Source organism: Mauremys reevesii, unplaced genomic scaffold (assembly GCF_016161935.1).
Source record: "Mauremys reevesii isolate NIE-2019 unplaced genomic scaffold, ASM1616193v1 Contig2, whole genome shotgun sequence".
Lineage (NCBI taxonomy): Eukaryota > Metazoa > Chordata > Testudines > Geoemydidae > Mauremys > Mauremys reevesii.
This window is the reverse complement of record NW_024100826.1, coordinates 2,736,938-2,756,895: the sequence shown is the minus strand read 5'-3', so window position 1 is coordinate 2,756,895 and position 19,958 is coordinate 2,736,938. Positions and strand designations below refer to the sequence as shown.

At 49.0% G+C, this 19,958-nt stretch overlaps 1 protein-coding gene across 9 annotated transcripts in view; it reads left to right on the top strand.

Moving 5' to 3' along the window:
- The window catches only part of LZTR1 (leucine zipper like transcription regulator 1), a 271,551-nt gene that overhangs the window by 197,053 nt on the left and 54,540 nt on the right, over positions 1-19,958 (top strand). For all 9 annotated transcript variants that reach the window (XR_005592029.1, XR_005592030.1, XM_039517962.1 and 6 more), the window contains one exon: positions 12,251-12,407. Coding sequence is in view for 7 of the 9 variants with exons in the window: in XM_039517962.1 (XP_039373896.1) it covers positions 12,251-12,407 (157 nt within the window). In the remaining 2 variants the exon portion in view is untranslated. The remainder of the gene's footprint in view (positions 1-12,250; positions 12,408-19,958) is intronic.

Here is a 19,958-nt window from a genome sequence, read left to right as displayed (position 1 = left end):
AGATGTAATTAGAGTGACACAGTGCCCGTGTGGACATGCGTTACTTACATCTTCTGTTGGCTGTCAGCCCTGGGGAGTTCCAGGTGTCAGTGCCCCTCAGTGCCCCACACAGTTAAATTGGTGGAAGCACTCCTGGTGAGAATGCGCACAGCTGACAGAAGGTGGACATGAACCACCACTTTAATTACTGTGGTGGCTGTACATCGATTTAATTTTGTAGTGTAGACATGCCCTAATGCAGCAGCTGGAACAGCTACTGCCCTAAAGACATTTCTTTACCTGAAATCCCTCTACAGTTCTTAGGTGGCTGTCATGGATTCCCAGAGTCTGATCTGTGTCTTAGCCTTTAACCAGTCTCTTGGGAGTACCCCTTTACTGTGCTGGACCCCTTGGATCCCCAGTGTTTTCCAGGTGCAGGACCATGGCTTCCACGACTTCACCTCTCTTTCTCTGTGGCTCCCTTCAGGGAGTCTAGCTGAGCCAGACTCCTGCAAGAGATATTTCTCCTTTCAGAGTGCAATGCTTTTAAGTAACTGCAGCAACACCAGGCAGCCTTTCCCCAGCAAGGTAACTTTTATTTGTCGCCTGGAGCACAGAAAGTCCTTGGGTTAGTATGAGAGTGGCAGACTTATGATAGAGTCCATATTGGTGGAACCAGGGCTTCATCTGAGCTCTAGCCTCCTGTCAAGGATTCATGTTTGGTCATTGAGGTTCCCATTTTTTTTTCTGGACCCTTCATTGCTTTGTCCCAATTCCAGCCAGCTCATGATGGCTCATTCTTATCACCCCAGACAGCTACAGGATCCAAACCTCTCATGCGTCCTGCTCTGTTCCAGGAGAAGCATGTTAACCCTCTGCCTCCAGTGCAGTGAGGAGATGCATATAGTTTACAGAAATATTACAGAAAATTCACACATTTGTCACAGGAATTTCTCTCTCTTTACTAAAGTTTGTCTGGTTTCTTAAGCTCATTTCTTTTTCTCTGTTACTAGCTCTTCAAGTATGTGTCAGTGTAGTCCCACTGTAGGTGTGCACAGGCCTCATGTGCAGAAGATCAAATATTTTGAATAGCTCCCACACAATGGCGTAAAGGGCGGAGCAGCCACAACCCCCCTCAGTTCCCCCTACTGCTTTAGCAAATCTCTGACCTGCAACTCTCTTCAGACACTTTAAGACAGATCTTTTAAGGTGCTTAGTGAAGAATTCTTATAATCAAATGTGTTCTCCAAAGTAAAGTGCTTCTTGCCAGCTCCCATGCCTTGTGACAGAGTTCAAACCCTGCCTGTCCTGCAATAAACTAATCCCTATCATGGACAGACAAGCCAATGCCTCTCTTGCTTAGGAGAGAGTCACATCCTGAATAATTCCTTTGTGTGCAAGAACTTCTCCACTAGGACCTGCAAGTCTAGGAATGCATGGCTCAAGCTACATCTACTTGAGCAGTCCATACAGGTCACTTTGGCCCCAGATGTGATGATTATGACCAGAATGAGGATGGTTAAATTAACATCGACCAGTGATCCCTTGAGTACTCTTCGAACTCCAGGATCAGGCAGTGGAAATAAGGCAAAGAGGACACGGGCAGAATTGACACTGAGGATGTCAACTGCCTCTTAAGAGCTTGGCGCTATGCACCTTGGCATTGACAGACTTGGCATTGGTAAATCTGGTGCTGAGAACTTTGGCTTTCTTACTGACTGCCCCAACTCAGCGAGTAAAGCTGGCACTGCATCCACTTATAAACTGGACGCCCACTGATGTAGCCTGTCCAAGCATACACCTAGCTCCAAGACTGAGAGGAACTCCCAGGGGGAAGACATGGGATGTTTCTCCAAGGAAAAAACCCTTAAACAGTTGGGCAAAACAATGGACCTGCCACGATCCCAGTACCAATGCCTGTGATGAAGCCAAGAAAGTTAATCAGTTGGCCCCATTTGTTGTCAGTAGCTACCGGTGTGGTGCTCTGCTCTTGTTCGATGATTATAACAGTCGGCTGCGTGCATGTTCCCTCTGTGTGCTGCCCCGGCTCTGCGCAGATAGCTGACACAGCAAACCCCGAGAGAACCCCCAAAGACCATAGACTCTAGTAAGGTACGAAGGAACCCGAGCCAGGTTTATTGTCAAACGAAGCACAGTAATATGCAAATATGCAAAACTACAAATATGTGCCCCCTGGCAATGGACACAGCTCAGTCAGTGGCGGGACTTTCCACTGCCTCCTAGGCTGGGCGCTCCGGGACCTACTTTTATACAGTTACAGGACAGATTACTCATCCCTCCTGACGTATTGAGGTACAGCCTCTTAGCTCATTAGGGTGCTGTCTCCCTTTTGATCATGTTGTTCCAGACATACAGATCTATCCATCGTGCTGTCCAGTCTTTAAGATGCACCTGTCTGTTAAGAACATAAGAACGGCCGTACCGGGTCAGACTAAAGATCCATCTAGCCCAGTATCCTGTCTACCAACAGTGGCCAATGCCAGGTGCCCCAGAGGGAGTGAACCTAACAGGCAATGATCAAGTGATCTCTCTCCTGCCATCCATCTCCATCCTCTGACAAACAGAGGCTAGGGACACCATTCTTACCCATCCTGGCTAATAGCCATTTATGGACTTAGCCACCATGAATTTATCCAGTCCCCTTTTAAACATTGTTATAGTCCTAGCCTTCACAACCTCCTCAGGTAAGGAGTTCCACAAGCTGACTGTGCGCTGCGTGAAGAAGAACTTCCTTTTTTTCGTTTTAAACCTGCTGCCTATTAATTTCATTTGGTGACCCCTAGTTCTTATATTATGGGAATAAGTAAATAACTTTTCCTTATCCACTTTCTCCACATCACTCATGATTTTATATACCTCTATCATATCCCCCCTTAGTCTCCTCTTTTCCAAGCTGAAGAGTCCTAGCCTCTTTAATCTTTCCTCATATGGGACCCTCTCCAAACCCCTAAACATTTTAGTTGCCCTTTTCTGAACCTTTTCTAATGCCAGTATATCTTTTTTGAGATGAGGAAACCACATCTGTACGCAGTATTCGAGATGTGGGTGTACCATCGATTTATATAAGGGCAATAATATATTCTCAGTCTTATTCTCTATCCCCTTTTTAACGATTCCTAACATCCTGGTTGCTTTTTTAACCGCCTCTGCACACTGCGTGGGCATCTTCAGAGAACTATCCACGATGACTCCAAGATCTTTTTCCTGATTCATTGTAGCTAAATTAGCCCCCATCATATTGTATGTATAGTTGGGGTTATTTTTTCCAATGTGCATTACTTTACATTTATCCACATTAAATTTCATTTGCCATTTTGTTGCCCAATCACTTAGTTTTGTGAGATCTTTTTGAAGTTCTTCACAGTATGCTTAGGTCTTAACTATCTTGAGCAGTTTAGTATCATCTGCAAACTTTGCCACCTCACTCTTTACCCCTTTCTCCAGATCATTTATGAATAAGTTGAATAGGATTGGTCCGAGGACTGACCCTTTGGGAACACCACTAGTTATCCCTCTCCATTCTGAGAATTTCCCATTAATTCCTACCCTTTGTTCCCTGTCTTTTAACCAGTTCTCAATCCATGAAAGGACCTTTCCTTTTATCCCATGACAGCTTAATTTACGTAAGAGCCTTTGGTGAGGGACCTTGTCAAAGGCTTTCTGGAAATCTAAGTACACTACATCCTGTTCCTTGTTATGTCTATGGAGTGTCCTTGTATCAGGCTGTCCAGGTGCCATCTTGGCACAAGTTCCTCTTATTAGCCCTTATGTGTGAACACACCTGCTTCTAACAACCCTCTTCTCGCCAATTTCTGTGAGTGAGGCCTGCCTCTGGCTCACAGCCCAGCTTTTTCTTAGCAGTGCCTGGAAGTACTTTGGTTCAGGCTTCAGGCCTCAGACTAGGCCTCTGACACAAGAGTTTATATTTCAGGGCCTCATCTTACTATGATGAGATAACCGGCTCTGTGGATGAGGGGAAAGCAGTGGATGTGCTATTTCTGGACTTTAGCAAAGCTTTTGATACAGTCTCCCACAGTATTCTTGCCAGCAAGTTAAAGAAGTCTGGGCTGGATGAATTGACGGTAAGGTGGATAGAAAACTGGCTAGATGGTTGGGCTCAACGGGTAGTGATCAATGGTTCCATGTCTAGTTGGCAGCCAGTATCAAGTGGAGTGCCCCAAGGGTCGGTACTGGGGCCAGTTTTATTCAATATCTTCATTAACGATCTGGAGGATGGTGTGGACTGCACCCTTAGCAAGTTTGCAGATGACACTAAACTGGGAGGAGTGGTTGATACGCTGGAGGGTAGGGATAGGATACAGAGGGACCTAGACAAATTAGAGGATTGGGCCAAAAGAAATATGATGAGGTTCAACAAGGACAAGTGCAGAGTCCTGCACTGAGGATGGAAGAATCCCATGCACTGCAACAGACTAGGGACCGAATGGCTGGGCAGCAGTTCTGCAGAAAAGGACCTAGGGGTTACGGTGGACGAAAAGCTGAATATGAGTCAACAGTGTGCCCTTGTTGCCAAGAAGGCTAATGGCATTTTGGGTTGTATAAGTAGGGGCATTTCCAGCAGATCGAGGGATGTGATCATTCCCCTCTACTCAGCACTGGTGAAGCCTCATTTGGAGTACTGTGTCCAATTTTGGGCCCCACACTACAAGAAGGATGTGGACAAATGGGAGAGAGTCCAGCGGAGGGCAACAAAAATGATTAGGGGGCTGGAGCACATGACTTATGAGGAGAGGCTGAGGGAACTGGGATTGTTTAGTCTGCAGAAGAGAAGAATGAGGGGGGATTTGATAGCTGCTTCCAACTACCTGAAAGGGGGTTCCAAAGAGGATGGATCTAGACTGTTCTCAGTGGTAGAAGATGACAGAACAAGGAGTAATGGTCTCAAGTTGCAGAGGGGGAGGTTTAGGTTGGATATTAGGAAAAACTTTTTCACTAGTAGGGTGGTGAAGAACTGGAATGGGTTACCTAGGGAGGTAGTGGAATCTCCTTCCTTAGAGGTTTATAAGGTCAGGCTTGACAAAGCCCTGGCTGGGATGATTTAGTTGGGTTTGGTCCTGCTTTGAGCAGGGGGTTGGACTAGATGACCTCCTGAGGTCCCTTCCAACCCTGAGATTCTATGATTCTATACCATTCAGTCCTTCAGTACTGTCTTTCAGTGAGGAGATATATTCCTCCTCACTGTTGCCGATGTATCCCTTCTCTCTGACATTGAACAGATATCTTTCTTCCCTGCCATTGGAGAGTGACCTCAAGGAGGATATTGGGGAGCCCAAATTCAGAGCACCACCTCAACCAGCTCTGGAGTGGCATGGGCCAACCAGCCCCAACCTGGTCAATACCCATAAATATGCCACCTTGTTTGTCTGTATTGACCTTACTGTGGACCATCCTCCCACATGTGAAGGAGTAGTTTAGCCTCTCCTACATGCAGAAAAAGGAATGGATCATGCTTGTTGATGGCTTCGCTGACTAGTCCATCCACAGTGGAATGAGAGCTGGGCCCACAGGAACAGGAGATGATAGAGAGACAACAGTGAGCCCCGTCATCCCCCAAGGAATCCTCCTCACCACCAGAGAAGGAAGAGACACCAGCCCCCACCCTGGCTAGATGATTCTAAAGCCTTCCTGGACCTCCTGACCTGAATTGTGGAGACTCTGGATACTGAGGCTTGGACTACACTATCAATTTATACCTAACGTAGTTATCCCAACCTCACCCCCAGTGTAAACAGTACTATGTTGATGGGAGGGCTTCTCCTGTCAACATAGCTACCCCTCTCGGGAGGTGGAGTACCTACATTGATGGGAGAAGCTCTTCACTAAGTGCTACAGTGGGATGAAAACCTTAACACGCTTAAAACCGCTTTCACCAAACAAGGACACTCCACTAGAGAAGTAGATTGCATCATGGAACGGACTACCCAAATACCCCAAGAGAACCTGCTTCAAAACAGAAATAAAACCCCCTCTGACTACACAGCCGTAGTTGTCACCTACCATCCCGCACTGGACATATGAGATAGCATTAAACCCATACTCTATGGGGACCACATCCTGAAAGAAATATTTTCTGAACCCCTCTTCTGGCCTTCAAACAACCGCGCAGCTTCTCCAAACTCATCATTAGAAGCAAGATCCCCACAGACCAGAACACATCAACTCAAATCTTTACCCGACCCCTGTCAGAACAATAGATGCAAAACCTGTAGACATATCTCCATGGCTACAATGAATGACACCCCCTCCCCAACACAACTTTAAAGATCTGAGAGTCCTGCAACATGTGGCATACCTCATCCGATTCACTAAATGCCCCAATAACAACTATGTGAGTGAAACGAGGCACTATGCTCTCGAATGAGCTAACAGAAAAATCATAAAAGAGAAAAACACCACATGGGTGAACACTTTTCAGAAAATGATCACTCTATCTGACTTCTCAGGAAATCTGCACATCTTCAAAAGAGACTCCTAGGAGCTTAAATTTATAACTTTGCTAGACCCTAAAAATCATGGACTAAATAGGACTCTAGATTTATGGCTTATTACAACAATCCCACTAACAACCCACTAACAACCCCTCCAACAAGTTGCCTTCCCCCCAGCCATTCCCCCCATGATTGAAGGGTTGTTAACAGGCCAATTAACCTTTAATGGTCCCTTGCAATATGATATCCAGAAATAGACCTGTATGCCACAGATCAGAACAAGAAATTCCATGTCTTCTACTCCAGAGGGGTTTTGAGTCCAGGCTTTCTGTAGTCTCATAGGCACAGGGGCTCATGTATGCCTTCTGCCAATCCATTTAAGACCAGGGATCCTGAGGAAACTCAGACAAGGTTCAGCCTCAGTTATTATACTAGACCCAGCTTGGCCCAGACAGTTCTGATACTCTGAGCTGATGAACCTGTCAACACAGCCTCTGTCTATCTCACATGATTTTGCAAAACAGAAGTGAGATCTTTCACTTCTTTCATCATTACATCTGACAGTGTGGTTGTTGGCTGATTAACTGCCATTGAAAGGAGCTGTTCAAATGAAGTCCAGAACAGTTTGGTACAGAGCACAGGGGTGGCCAAACTTTTTGGCCCGAGGGCCACATCTGGGTGCGAAACTATATGGAGGTCCGGGTAGGGAAGTCTGTGCCCCCCAAACAGCCTGGCCCCCGCCCCCTATGTGCCCCCTCCCACTTTCTGCCCCTGACTGCCCCCTCAGAAGCCCGCACCCATCCAACCCCCCCACACTCCTTGTGCCCTGACCGCCCCCTCCCGGGACCCCTGCCTCCCCCAGACCCCACCCCCTATCCAACCCTCCCCGCTCCCTGTCCCCTGACTGCCCCGACCCTATCCACACCCCCACCCCCTGACAGGCCGCACGGGACCCCACTCCCTATCCAATCCCCCCCTGTTCCCTGTCCCCTGACTGCCCCCTAGGACCCGCTGCCCCATATCCAACCCCCTGGCCCTGGTCCCCTTACCATGCCGCGCATACTGCTGTGCTGCCCGGCATGAGTGCGCAGCCCCGCTGGCCAGAGTGCTGCCTGCGCGGCGGCATAGCTGCAGAGGAGGGAGGACAGTGGGGGAGGAGCCGGGGGCTAGCTGCCAGACCAGAAGCTCAGGGGCCAGGCAGGATGGTCCTGCAGGCCATAGTTTGCCCACCTCTGACATAGCAGAAAAACCTCTACTATACTGAATTATGCGGCAAAATGGAAAAGGTTTTCTATTTAGGCACCAGAACATTTCCCTTGTTAGTTCCTGTTTCTGCTACTCAGGACTGTCTGCTAGCTCTAACACATTTGGGACCATCCATCAGATCCATAAGAGTACATTTAGCAGTAATAGCTGCACATCATCTTCCGTTCAGGGTTATACTGTATCTTCCCATCCTACAGTTGCTAGATTCTGTAAGGGTCTCATTCATATTTTTCCCCCCAGACCAAGGGCCTCCTCCTTCCTGGGACCTCAACACAGTGTTAACCGTTTAATGGGACCTCCTTTTTAGCCACAAGCAACCTGCTCTTTTTATCAACTGTCTATGAAGACTGCTTACATCAACTCATAGTGTAGGGGACATACAAGCCCTTATGGCTGGTCCACCTGACATGATCTTCCATAAAGATAGGCCTCACCCCAAATTCCTGCCTAATATTGTTTCTGATTTTCATTTAAATCAGTTGCTTCCCTGCCCAGTTTTCTCCCTCAATCTCTACTCTCAAACCAGGGGGGAAGCCAAATGGCACACCCTTTGACATAGTAGGGCTGTAACATACTACCTGGACAGGACAACATCCTTCACGAGGTCCAACAGAGTGTGTATAGTCTTTGCAGATAGGGTTAAGGGTCAAGCCATTTCCACCTAAAGGTTGTCCAAATTGATATCTAACTATATTAGATCCTGTTATGAAGTAGCTAGGGGTAGATTTCACTGGGATGTTTTGGGGTTCACCCAGGCCAGTCAGGGGTTCAGTCAATATCTGCCTTTTAACCCTGGGTGTCTTGTGACTCTGCAGCTTTGGTCCAGAGCTCTGACCCCAACAGCCAGCCAGCAGCCCACAAGGCTCACTCTGGCTTTGCCCAACTTGGTTACTTCTTGCAGGCTGCGTTTAGGACCCTTCCAACCCTGAATCCACCTCAAAGTCATCATCCTTCAGGGTCCATTCCCTCTCACTGAGCCCTCAGAAAGAGTATTAGGTTCCCTGCCTCTCCAGAGACAGTGCAACACTCCAGCCTGTCAGCTTTCTAGAGGCACACACTCACTGCACTTACCCAGGGCTGATGAAAGCAAAATGAGTTTAACCAAAGAGCCTGGATTAAGTGATACCAAGTAAAAGAAATAAAGGTAGAGATGGTTATAAGCAAATAAAAGTGAAAACATGCATTTAAAAGTCTAAAACTGAATCTACCAAAGTACAGTCTTTATTCAAGATGATCTCTCTCACCTCCAGTCTTCTTTCAAGCTTTTCACAGGCTGACCTGGCCAGGACACATCTCACAGCTCAAATTGCTTGGTTTCTTTGAGTCTTTAAAGTGAAGCATCAAGATCAGGGTGGGCAAACTTCTTGGACTGAGGGCAACATCTGGGTGGGGAAATTGTATGCAGGGCAGGGGGTGGGTGTGTGGGAGGGGGTGCAGTGTGCAGGAAGGGGCTCAGGGCAAGGGATTGGGGCAGAGGAGGGGTGTGGGGTGTATGAGGGGGCTCAGGGCAGGGGGCTGGGGTGCAGGAGGGGTGCAGGGTGTGGCAGGGGGCTCAGGGCAGGGGGTTGGGGTGTGGGGTGCGGCAGGGCACTCAGGGCAGGGGGTTGGGGTGCAGGAGGGGTGCGGGCTGTACGAGGGGGCTCAGTACAAGGAGTTGGGGTGCAGTAAGTGTGCAGGGTGCAGGCAGGGGGCTCAGTGCAGGGAGTTGGGGGTTCGGGCTCTGGCCTGATGCCACTTACCTAAAGCAGCTCCGGGGTGGCAGCGGCATGCACGGGGGCCAGGACCTGCATGCCTGCCCTGTCCCCGGCCCCACGCCGCTCCAGGAAGCGCTGCGGTCTGTGGGGGGGGGGGGCTCTGCATGCCTCCAGGTACCACCCCCGAAGCTCCCATTGGTTCCCCATTCCCTGCCAATCAGAGCTGCAGGGAGCAGTGCCTGGAGGCAAGGGCAATGCACGGAGCCCTCTGCCCCCCCACCCAGGGGTTGCAGGGACGTGGTGATAGCTGCTTCTGGGAGCAGCATGGGGCCCGCGGCACCACGGGGGGCAATCCCGCTGGCCAGATCCAAAGCTCTGAGGGCCAGATCCAGCCTGCGGGCAGTAGTTTGCCCACCCCTGATCAAGATGAAGTCTCTGTCCCTTATATTCCCAAAATTATTTTTGTTCTAAAAGTTAGGATGGCCTCCTGGAGATTCAGTCTCCTGTGTCTCTCAGGGATGCAAGAACTATGTTAATTCTGTCTCCTGAGTTCAGTCTCAGGTTAACCCCCACTTGATTTAGCTTGATGGTTTTGTTTAGTGCTAATATGTAAATTAGGACTAAACAAATTCCTTTGTCTAAGACAAATTTGTTTATCGGCTTTACCTAGGCTAGGCAATCTGGTCTTAAACATGCTCTAATAACATAGAGAGCATTTATAATTTCATATATAACGTTACATATGTTTCATAATCATAGGTGCCGACTTCCCCTCGACCCCCCTGGCCCCGCTTCTTCCCGCCCCTGCACTGCCCTTGCCCCACCCCCATTCCACCCCATCCCCAAAGTCCCTGCCCCACCCCACCTTTTCCCACCCCAGCCCTGCCCCATTCCCACCCCCATTCCACCCCCTTCCCCCAAGTCCCCGCCCCTGCCCTGCCTCTTCTCAGCCTCCTCCCCGAAGCACGCTGCGTCCCCACTCCTCCCCGTCCCTCCCAGAAAGTCCTAAGTGCCACCAAACAGCTGTTAGGCAGTGGGTGGCTGGAAGCACTGGGAAGGAGAAGGAGGAGCGGGGAACTGTTGCGCTCGAGGAAGGAGGAGAAGGAGGTGAGGAGGGGGGAGCTTGGCTGCCGGTGGGTGCGGAACACCAGCTAATTTTTCCCTATGGGTGCTCAGGGAGAAGAGTTGGGGTGCAGTAAGGGTGTGAAGTGCAGGCAGGGGGCTCAGCGCAGGGAGTTGGGGGGTGGGGTGCAGGAGGGGTTCGGGCTATGTTCACAATTATATTATTGACCAAAGTGGTGTTAGCTTTCAAGGCATATTTTGTACAAATATTATTGCAAGCCTTCGTAGGATGTGAATACAGATGTGCCTTGGGTCACATTCACCCGTGCTCATGAGAGCTCATTCCACCAGAGCTCAGGCAGTTTCTTCAGCTTCTCTACGAAACATCCCTTTTTCAAAATTTGCAGGTCAGCGACATGGGGATCAGTCCACACTTTTACCATCACTCTTCCTTAGTTGAAACTTCAAGATCAGACACCCACTTTGGTAGAACTGCCTTGCATTCATTATTTAAATAGGACTCCAAGAACCCACTGTCAGGTCACTGTTTGATAGTCATCAGAAGTGGAATCTGTGTGGACAGTCACTTAAAGAAAAAGGAACAATTATTTACCTTGTAACACACCTTCCAGGTGTGTTATTCACATGGCTTACACGATCCACTTCCTTTCCTGTATCTACTATTTCCTACTCTTCTGGGATTGTATATTGACAAAGGAACTGCGGGATTGTTAGGTCTACTCTGGCCTTTATGGGTGCATTTACACTGCAATAAAAGATCCCTGAATTAGGCTCAGGGGCTCGGGCTGTGGGGCTATAAAATTGCAGCGTAGAAGTTTGGGCCTGGGCTAGAGCCTACGCTCTGAGACTCTGTAAGAGGGGAGGCCTGGGCTCTAGCTTGGGCCTGAATGTCTGCACTGCCACTTTTAGTCCCCATAAGCCTGAGTCAGTTGATCCAGGCTCTGAGACTTAATTCTGTGGGTTTATCATTGCAGTGTATGTCCTCAGGTGTGAGGCATGAGAGTATCCAGGTCACAGACGCAGCCCCAATGGATACTGTTGGCCAAAAAGAATCAAATTTCACACATACAGGGTGCATGTGCCCCAGAAATGAAATCTAGGTAGACAACACATCTTTAAGAACTACATTTACTGTATGATATGATTCTTTATACATGAATGAATATGTTACAAGATGCTACGCATCTGATCTAAAGGTTTAGAATAAAAATGTGTGATGTCATTTAACATTATTTGAGAGATTACATGATTGTATAAGTACATTGTGTCATAACACATACACTTATGTGGGTGGAGGCAAGGTTATGCATTCAAGGTTGTCACATTCATCTGACGAAGTGGGTATTCACCCACGAAAGTTTATGCTCCAATACGTCTGTTAGTCTATAAGGTGCCACAGGACTCTTCGTTGCTTTTTACAGATCCAGACTAACAGGGATACCCCTCTGATACTTAACCTTAACTTGCCCCAACCTTAACTTGGGCATTCCATTTTGAGTGCTTAATTTTATGCATAAATAATGTTGCATTGACAAAGCTTTTTGTATTTAATATCAGAAAGAACAACAAAGATTATGCTATCACGAGATACTGATTTTTCAGGATTCTGGTGCAAAGCCATCTAGTTCTCGTCTCGTGGTTAATACCACCGGAAACCTTCAGTGGGTAGTTTGGAATGGATGCTTTGTAATGGTTTTTCCTCTATTCTGTATAAAATTATAGAGTTTCCTCAGATGAGACTGTTTTTCACTTTTTAAGGAACACTGCCTGAACTTTGTGGTTAAAGAGTCACATTTTAATCAGGTAATAATGATGAAGGAATTTGAGCATCTTTCCTCATCCCTGATAGTGGAGATAGTACGAAGAAAACAGCAGCCTCCTGTTCGAACACATTCCGATCAGCCTGTGGATATTGGTAATGTATTTTCCTTCCTGAACTAATAATCACACTATTTGTTTTTTTGAGACTTGGGCCTTTTCTACACTCAGGAATAGCTGATTGCTGGACATGGATTGCTCAGTCAGTCTAGTGGCACCTATACTGCCTCCTAGGTGCATACAACGACATGCCAATATTTGCACCGACTAAGCTTCAGGATTGCTGACACTCTATCAGAAACAGACCTGATCACAGTGATTCTCATTTGTGACCTTTGGGCTCAATTGTTTTGACTCACTGTCTCTGGTAATAAGCCCTGAAAAAGCTCCAGCTGGTCTCACCTATTTAGCAATACAACCTGGCTGCCCATTTAAGGTCAGCACAAGGTAATGAAAGTCCTCCATTGGATTGTCCCTAGGTACCAGAGAGATCACCTCCCCTTCCACAGCCACAACCTCCTGCAAAAGGTGTGTTCTGTGGGGACAGTGAAACCATCAACCAATAAATAGTAGGAAGCTCCTGAATGCAGAAAACAGAACTGTCACAGGAGCAAGACCTAGGCTGTGGAACTAATTCCCCCAATAGATAAGAATGACGACAGGCCTCACTGAATTAAGAAAGAAATGCAAATTCATCTCTTTGCATTATCCTTCCCTCAGTAAGGTTTAAATTCACCCATGCTCATATGTACGCACACACTCCAGCTATTTCTCATAAGGGCTGGAAAGGAAGGAAGGGAGAAGAGAGATATTGCTATAGTTTCTTCTGTTTTTAAATACTTACAATGGAAAGCCATTCAGGTCCCTAGATAGACTCCTCCTGATCCCTAGTGACATGGTGTTCCACAGCTGGGAGCCCTCTGCTAAAACATTTTTTGCCCCATTATTCCCCTGCACTCCATTAGCTGAAGTGTCCCTGAAGGGCTGTCTAGAGGAACATGCTCCATGATGTGGACCAGACCATTCAGCTTATTTGACGAACTATCACTTGGAGAATGTTTCTCATCTTGACACCTATGAATATTAGGGTGGTGGGAGGAAGGCCAGGGCTTAGCACTGTGAAAAGGAGGGTGAGCTAAGTCAGCCTGCAAGTCAGAGGGGAGAGGAGGATGGGTAATCCCTGCTGAAGGTCTGATGAGGCACGGTGGTAGGTTGAACCCTACTTTGGGGCTAAGAAGAGTCATGGGTTTGACCTATGCCCTGCTGCAGGCTTCAGGATAGGAATGTCAGTGCACACTAATCACTGCTACCAGATTGAAGAGAGTGATAGGGCATAATAAGCCTGCTGTTGAGGCCCTTATACCAATGGCATGTGTGTCAGTAGCCCGTATGTAACAGGGTAGCCTGTGTCCAGAATCAGGGCATGGGCAGTAAAGGCCAGTGGTTAGAGCTTTAGGTGGTCAAGCCTGAGGGAGCTGAGTTGGTAGCTGGGGTCTGGAGCCTAGGGTCAATCTGGAGTCAGGCTGGAGTCAATAGCCAGGAGCTGTAGCCAAGGGTTAAGCTGGAGTCAATAGCTAGGAACCAGGAATGAAGCAAGGAAGCAAGAATGATTAGGGGTCTGTCTCAGCAGCAGTTCAGGGATCTGGCGTGGTGCACATACAACTTCCTGGTATTCCCTTCAGGCTTAAATAGTAGGTCTGGGAGATATGAGGTGGGGCTGCCAGTCATCACTACCGTGGGTGGCACTCCCCACAGTGACTGGTCTCTTGGGATGCATGTTTATTGCCTCAGGCACTGCCAAGGCTGGCTTCTGGCAGTGTGGAAGGGCCACCTGCTTGGCCTCCAGCAGATGTAATTTCAAATCCCATGAATCCTCACATTGCCCCTCTTCAGGTGTGCCCTGGGGCATTGTCATGCCAGGCTTTTGTGGGTGACATTTGTGTGTCTTTTATAAGTTCAGGGGCATGAATGTTACCGACAGGCTCCCAGTACTGCTCTTTGGGGCCATAGCCTTCCTAGTCTATGAGGTACCACAATAATCTGGTGCCCAGTATAGCTCAGTCCTCAGACTTCTCGTGGCCCTGAACTGGAACTAGTAGGGTGATGGCTGTGTTCAGTCAGGGAAGAGATTTTCTGTGGATGCTTTCAAGAGGGAAATATGGAAGACTGGGTACAATTTGAGGGATTTGGGTAAGCAGAGTTTGAAAGAACAGGGCATCCACCTTGCCATTTTTGGACCTAGGATGATACGTGATGATGAAATCAAATTGGGAGAAAAATAGGGCCCATCGAAGCTGCTCTTGGTTTAAGGTTTTTGCCCTATGTAGGTACTCCAGATGTTTATGATCAGTGAATACCTGGACTGGGTGGTGAGCTCCTTCCAGATAGTGGTATTTTTGCTCCTGGTTGCACTCTATTGGGCAGTCATAGTCTTGGTGTGGAGGCAGGGTTTCTGCACTCCTCTTTTCAAAAACATCAGCCTAGTCTTGGTATTTCAAGGGACATTCCAATGTAGCTTCAACAGAGGGTTCTGCCTGGATAGCCACCCCCACCTGAGCCTTTTGAGTTTAGGTGCTGCAACAGGATCTATTGGTCCCCAACAGTGCTGCTGACAAAACTCCAATGGAAGATAGACTTCCTGTGCTTGCCACCACATGAGTGGATTTTGGAGAGCCAGCCAGGATATACCAAGGATCGGGGAAAGTGTGGAGAAAGGGTCATGCCAAATTGTAACATTTCTTGATGCCCCTTAATCACAGCCTCCAGGGGAGTTTTTTCCTCTATTACTGGACCAGGAGATTAAGGGGAACTATCAGTAGTCTCTATGAGGTTGGGAGTGATCTTGCTTTGCAGGGGAATATGCAGGACCCAAGCCTCACCTGTGTCTGCGAAGCAGTCGGGTACACCTGACTCGATGAGGACTAGTGAGACAGGAGTTTACAGGGTCACCCTGGGTATGAGCAACTGGACCGGCACCTGCAAGTGGGAAGCCCTGGAACAGAGTTCAGGGTGTGTTCCAGTCAAGACCGAAGTGTGAGAGAACTCTTTTTCCTGATACCTTGGAGTCGTACATGGCAGGCAGAGATGGAGTGACCTGACTCACCAGAGTAGAAGAAGAGATGGTGCTGGCAGTGTCACTCCTTTTCTGCGGGGGTGAGCTGTCAATAGCCCATGTCCACCTGCATCAACTTGGCAGGAAGCATTGATAAAGAAGTAACAGAAAATGATAAGATAGTTGCAAGACCCCCATTATTTCCTCCATTTGTTCCTGTAACCAATTGTCTGTATGGATGGTGAGATCCATGAGGGCATCCAGACTTGTGGAAGTTTCCACTCAGGGCAATTCATCTTTAATTTCTTCTCACGGATCCCACCAGAACTGGTATAGCTGTGCCACCTCATTCCAATCTGTATCAGCCATGAGGTGGCAGAATTGTACTGCATATGAGCCTATAGTACCCTGCCTTTGTTGGATGTTTCTTAGAGCAGCCTCTGCTGTTGGAGCTTGGTGCAGATCACCAAACAGCACTGAACTGACTTGCAGGAAGACCTCCCAGGTTGACAGTACCAAAATGTCACACTCCAAGAGGGGAGAGGCTTCCCCAAACAGCAGGCTGATAACCAAGCTCACCTTTACACAATCAGTAGGGTAGGACTGAGGATGCATTATGCACAGGAGGCAGCACTGGTTTATAAAACTATGGAATCACTGGTGGTTACCATCAAACCGTTCTGGCAGACATATCAGGGAACAGGGCACTGTGAGCCATGTCTGGAGTACAGTGTTTTCAGCATGCAACTGTGTGACTCGCTCTTGCAATACCTAGTTCTTCTTTGAACGCTTGCTCATGTCAATTCCATTTTTGGTGTGCGTGCGCTCACATGCACAGTTGTTGGAGATTTCTGCCTTAGCGGTATCCGTAGGGCTGGCTGTGGTACCCCCTCGAGTGGCTCTCCCATGCAGCAGCATATCAGGCACCGCTGGCCCTGCACCCTCTCAGTTCCTTCTTACCACCCGTGACGGCTGGTTGGAGTGCCTTGTCTTGCTTCTCAAGAACAATAGCGGTGTATCCATTGACTTGCTAGTTGTGGTTGTACATAGTTTCATAGTTAGCTAGCTGATAGTGTTAGTTAGTCAACAGAGTCCCCTGTTAGGTCTTTGCCCCACTACTCCGGCTTTAAGCCATGTGCATCATGCAGCAGGCCGATGCCAATCAGCCATCTGCACGATAGCTGTCTTAAGTGTCTGGGAGAAGGCCATCGCAAGGACAGGTGCTGCATCTGTAAGAACTTTTGCCCACAGACTCAGGGTATGTCTTCACTACCGGCCGGATCAGCGGGCAGCTATTGATCCAGCGGGGATCGATTTATCGTGTCTAGACTAAACACAATAAATCGATCCCTGAGTGCTCTCCCGTCGACTCCTGTACTCCAGCTCGGCGAGAGGCGCCATTTCCAGTTTACGGCGATGCCCTTTGGTCTTTCGTTGGCCCCGAGAGTATTCACAAAATGTATAGCGCCAGTGGCTGCTTACCTGAGACGTTGGAAAGTCCAAATATACCCATACCTCGACAGCTGGTTGATAAAGGGCTGGTCTCCGGGTCAGGTGTGGAAACATCTTGACCTGGTCTGTTCCACCTGTCGTGACCTGGGGTTTATAATAAATGAGACAAAGTAAACCTTAACCCCGGTACAACGCATAGATTTAATTGAATCAGTCCTCGACTCCACTTGGGCCAGGGCTTTCCTCCCCGAGACTCGGTTCCAGGCCATGTCAGACCTTATCATGGACCTGCAGGCCCACCCACTCATCACCACCCACATGTGCTTTAGGCTGCTGGGCCACATGGCAGTGTGTACTTACATGGTCTGGCATGCATGACTCCGCCTCAGACCTCTTCAGGCATAGCTGGCATCAGTCTATGTCCCCAGCCGGCACAACATGAACTGGGTGGTCAGGATTCCGGACAGCGTCCTGGCGTCTGGTGGCAGGATCCCACGTTGTTGTTGGAAGATGCTCCCTTTGTGGCCCCATCCTCATTGGTGCTCCTTGTCTCTGACACCTCGGACCTGGGCTGAGGAGCCCACCTTGGCAATCTCAACACTCAAGGCCGTTGGTCAAGTCAAGATCGTTCCCTTCATATCAATGTCAGGGAACTCAGGGCGGTCTGACTGGCCTGCTAGGCCTTTCTACCTTGTATACAAGACAGGGTGGTACAGGGTCCTGATGGACAACATGGCTACAGTTTTCTATATCAACAGGCAGGGCAGAGCCCTTTGCTAGGAAACCCTCTGGCTCTGGGACTTCTGTCTACAGTACAATATCCATCTCGTAGCCACTCACCTTCCGGGGTCCAAGAACTCGTTGGCAGATTGCCTCAGCAGGACATTCTTGTCTCGCCACAAATTCGTCCGGAGGTGGTCAGCTCCATTTTCCACAGGTGGGGAACTCCCCAGGTGGACTTGTTCGCTTCCACGCAGAACAGGAAGTGCCACGTCTTCTGCTTGATTGGGAGCATGGACAGAGCAGCCCTGTCTGACACCTTTCTGCTCCCGTGGTCAGGAGACCTGATGTACACCTTCCCTCTGGTACCGTTGCTGCCGAGGGTCCTCATGAAGATCAAACAGGACAGGGTGAGGATCATCCCCATGGCATCGGTGTAGCCAGGCCAGCACTGGTTCAGCACCCTTCTGGATCTCTCGGGAGCAACCCCGTTCCAGCTACCGTTCAGGTCGGACCTGTTGTCCCGGAACCACAGCAGTCTTCTGCACCCCAACCTGGCAGCACTACCTCTGCGTGGTTAAACGTGCAGCAGCAGCAGTGTTCGGCAGAGGATCTGCACATTCTGTTGGGAAGTAGGAAGCCCTCCACCAGCGCGACCTACATGGCCAAGTGGAGACAGTTCATCTGTTGGATTGCGGACAAAGGTGTTCGTCCTGAGCGGGCTTCACTGCAGCTTATTCTGCACTACCTCCTGCATCTCAAGCTCCAGGACTTGTCCATCTAGCGGCCATCTCGGCCTTCCACCTGCTGTTACAGGGTACGTCTGTTTTTGCTCAGAATATCATGGCCAGATTCCTTTAAGGCCTGGAGCACCTCTACCCACAAGTCAGAGACCCCATCCCTCCATGAGACTTGAATCTGGTGCTGTCTCAACTCATGGGTCCTCCCTTAGAGAGCCCTTGGCTTCCTGCTCTCTCCTCCTCTCCTGGAAGGTCATGTTCCTGGTTGCAGTGATGTCGGCCTGCTGTGTATCCGAGATTCAGGTGTTCATCTTGGTGCCGCCATAAACCGTCTTCTACAGGGACAAGGTCCAGCTAATGCTGCACCCAGCTTTTCTTCCTAAAGTAGTCTCTCAGTTTCATTGGAGCCAGAACATTTATTTACCGGTCTTCTTTCCAAAGCCGCATAAGTCAGAAGAGGAGCGCAGGCTACATGCCCTGGACATTAGGAGGGCTCTGGTCTTCTATGTGGATAGGACCAAGTCATTCCGTAAGACAATGCAATTGTTCGTCGCAGTGGCTGACAGGGTGAAAGGTCGCCCGATATCCACTCAAAGAATTTCTTCTTGGATCACTGCCTGCATTCACTTTTGCTATGACCAAGTGAAAGTGCCACCCCTGGCGATCGTCACCACCCACTCTTCTGCAGCCTTTCTGGCCCATGTGCCTATCCAGGGCATCTGTAGAGCGGCCACATGGTCATCTGTCCACACTTTTATGTCCCACTACACGCTGACCCAGCAGCCGTTGGACAATGCTGGTTTCAGTAGGGCAGTACTGCAAGCTGCTAAACTGTGAACTCTGAGCCCACCTCCATTGATACTGTTTGTGAGTCACCTAAAATGGAATTGACATGAGCAAGCTCTCGAAGAAGAAAAACCAGTTACCTATCTTTCATAACTGTTGTTCTTCAAGATGTGTTGCACATGTCCATTCCACTTCCCGCCCTCTTGCCCCTCTGTTGGAGTTGCTGGCAAGAAGGAACTGAGAGGGCGCCGGGATGGTGGCGCCTGATATACCACCGCATGGAGGTGCCACTCCAGGGGGCGCCACAGCTTGCCCTATGCATACCGCTAAGGCAGAAATCTCCGACAACTCTGCCCATGGGTGCGCGCACACCTTGAATGGAATCGACATGAGCAACACATCTCGAAGAACAACAGTTACGAAAGGTAGGTGACCGTTTTTTCTCCGAGGTCAGCTGAATGACCTAGGCCTGCAAGGCTTAATTGTCAGCCTGAAGTCAGGCAGACCCACTTGGGAGTGCCCAGTGCTTCCAGAGGTTTAGCCAGCTCCATTTTACTGGCACCAAGCCCACTCCTGTGGCTTAAGTGGTCCATGCAAACTGACATGGGAAATCTGACCTAGTGGTCAGACCAGGAGTCAGGAGCCACGCTGGGTCAGATACCAGGAGATTAGATTCTGAGATATGCCAGAGGGCAGATCAAGAGTCAGGTGTAAGGAGGCAGGCAGGATCAGGTTACCAGGAGATCAGAGTCAGGTAGTAGGAGCAGGTAGTGCAAGGGAAACAGTCCTGAGCAGGGGCAACCCAGTTACGTGGACAACTTCTTGTTCCTGTGCTTGGGTTTAAATACAATCAGGGACATTCAGGACCCCAGAATTCAACCTAGCAGATTCCAGGATT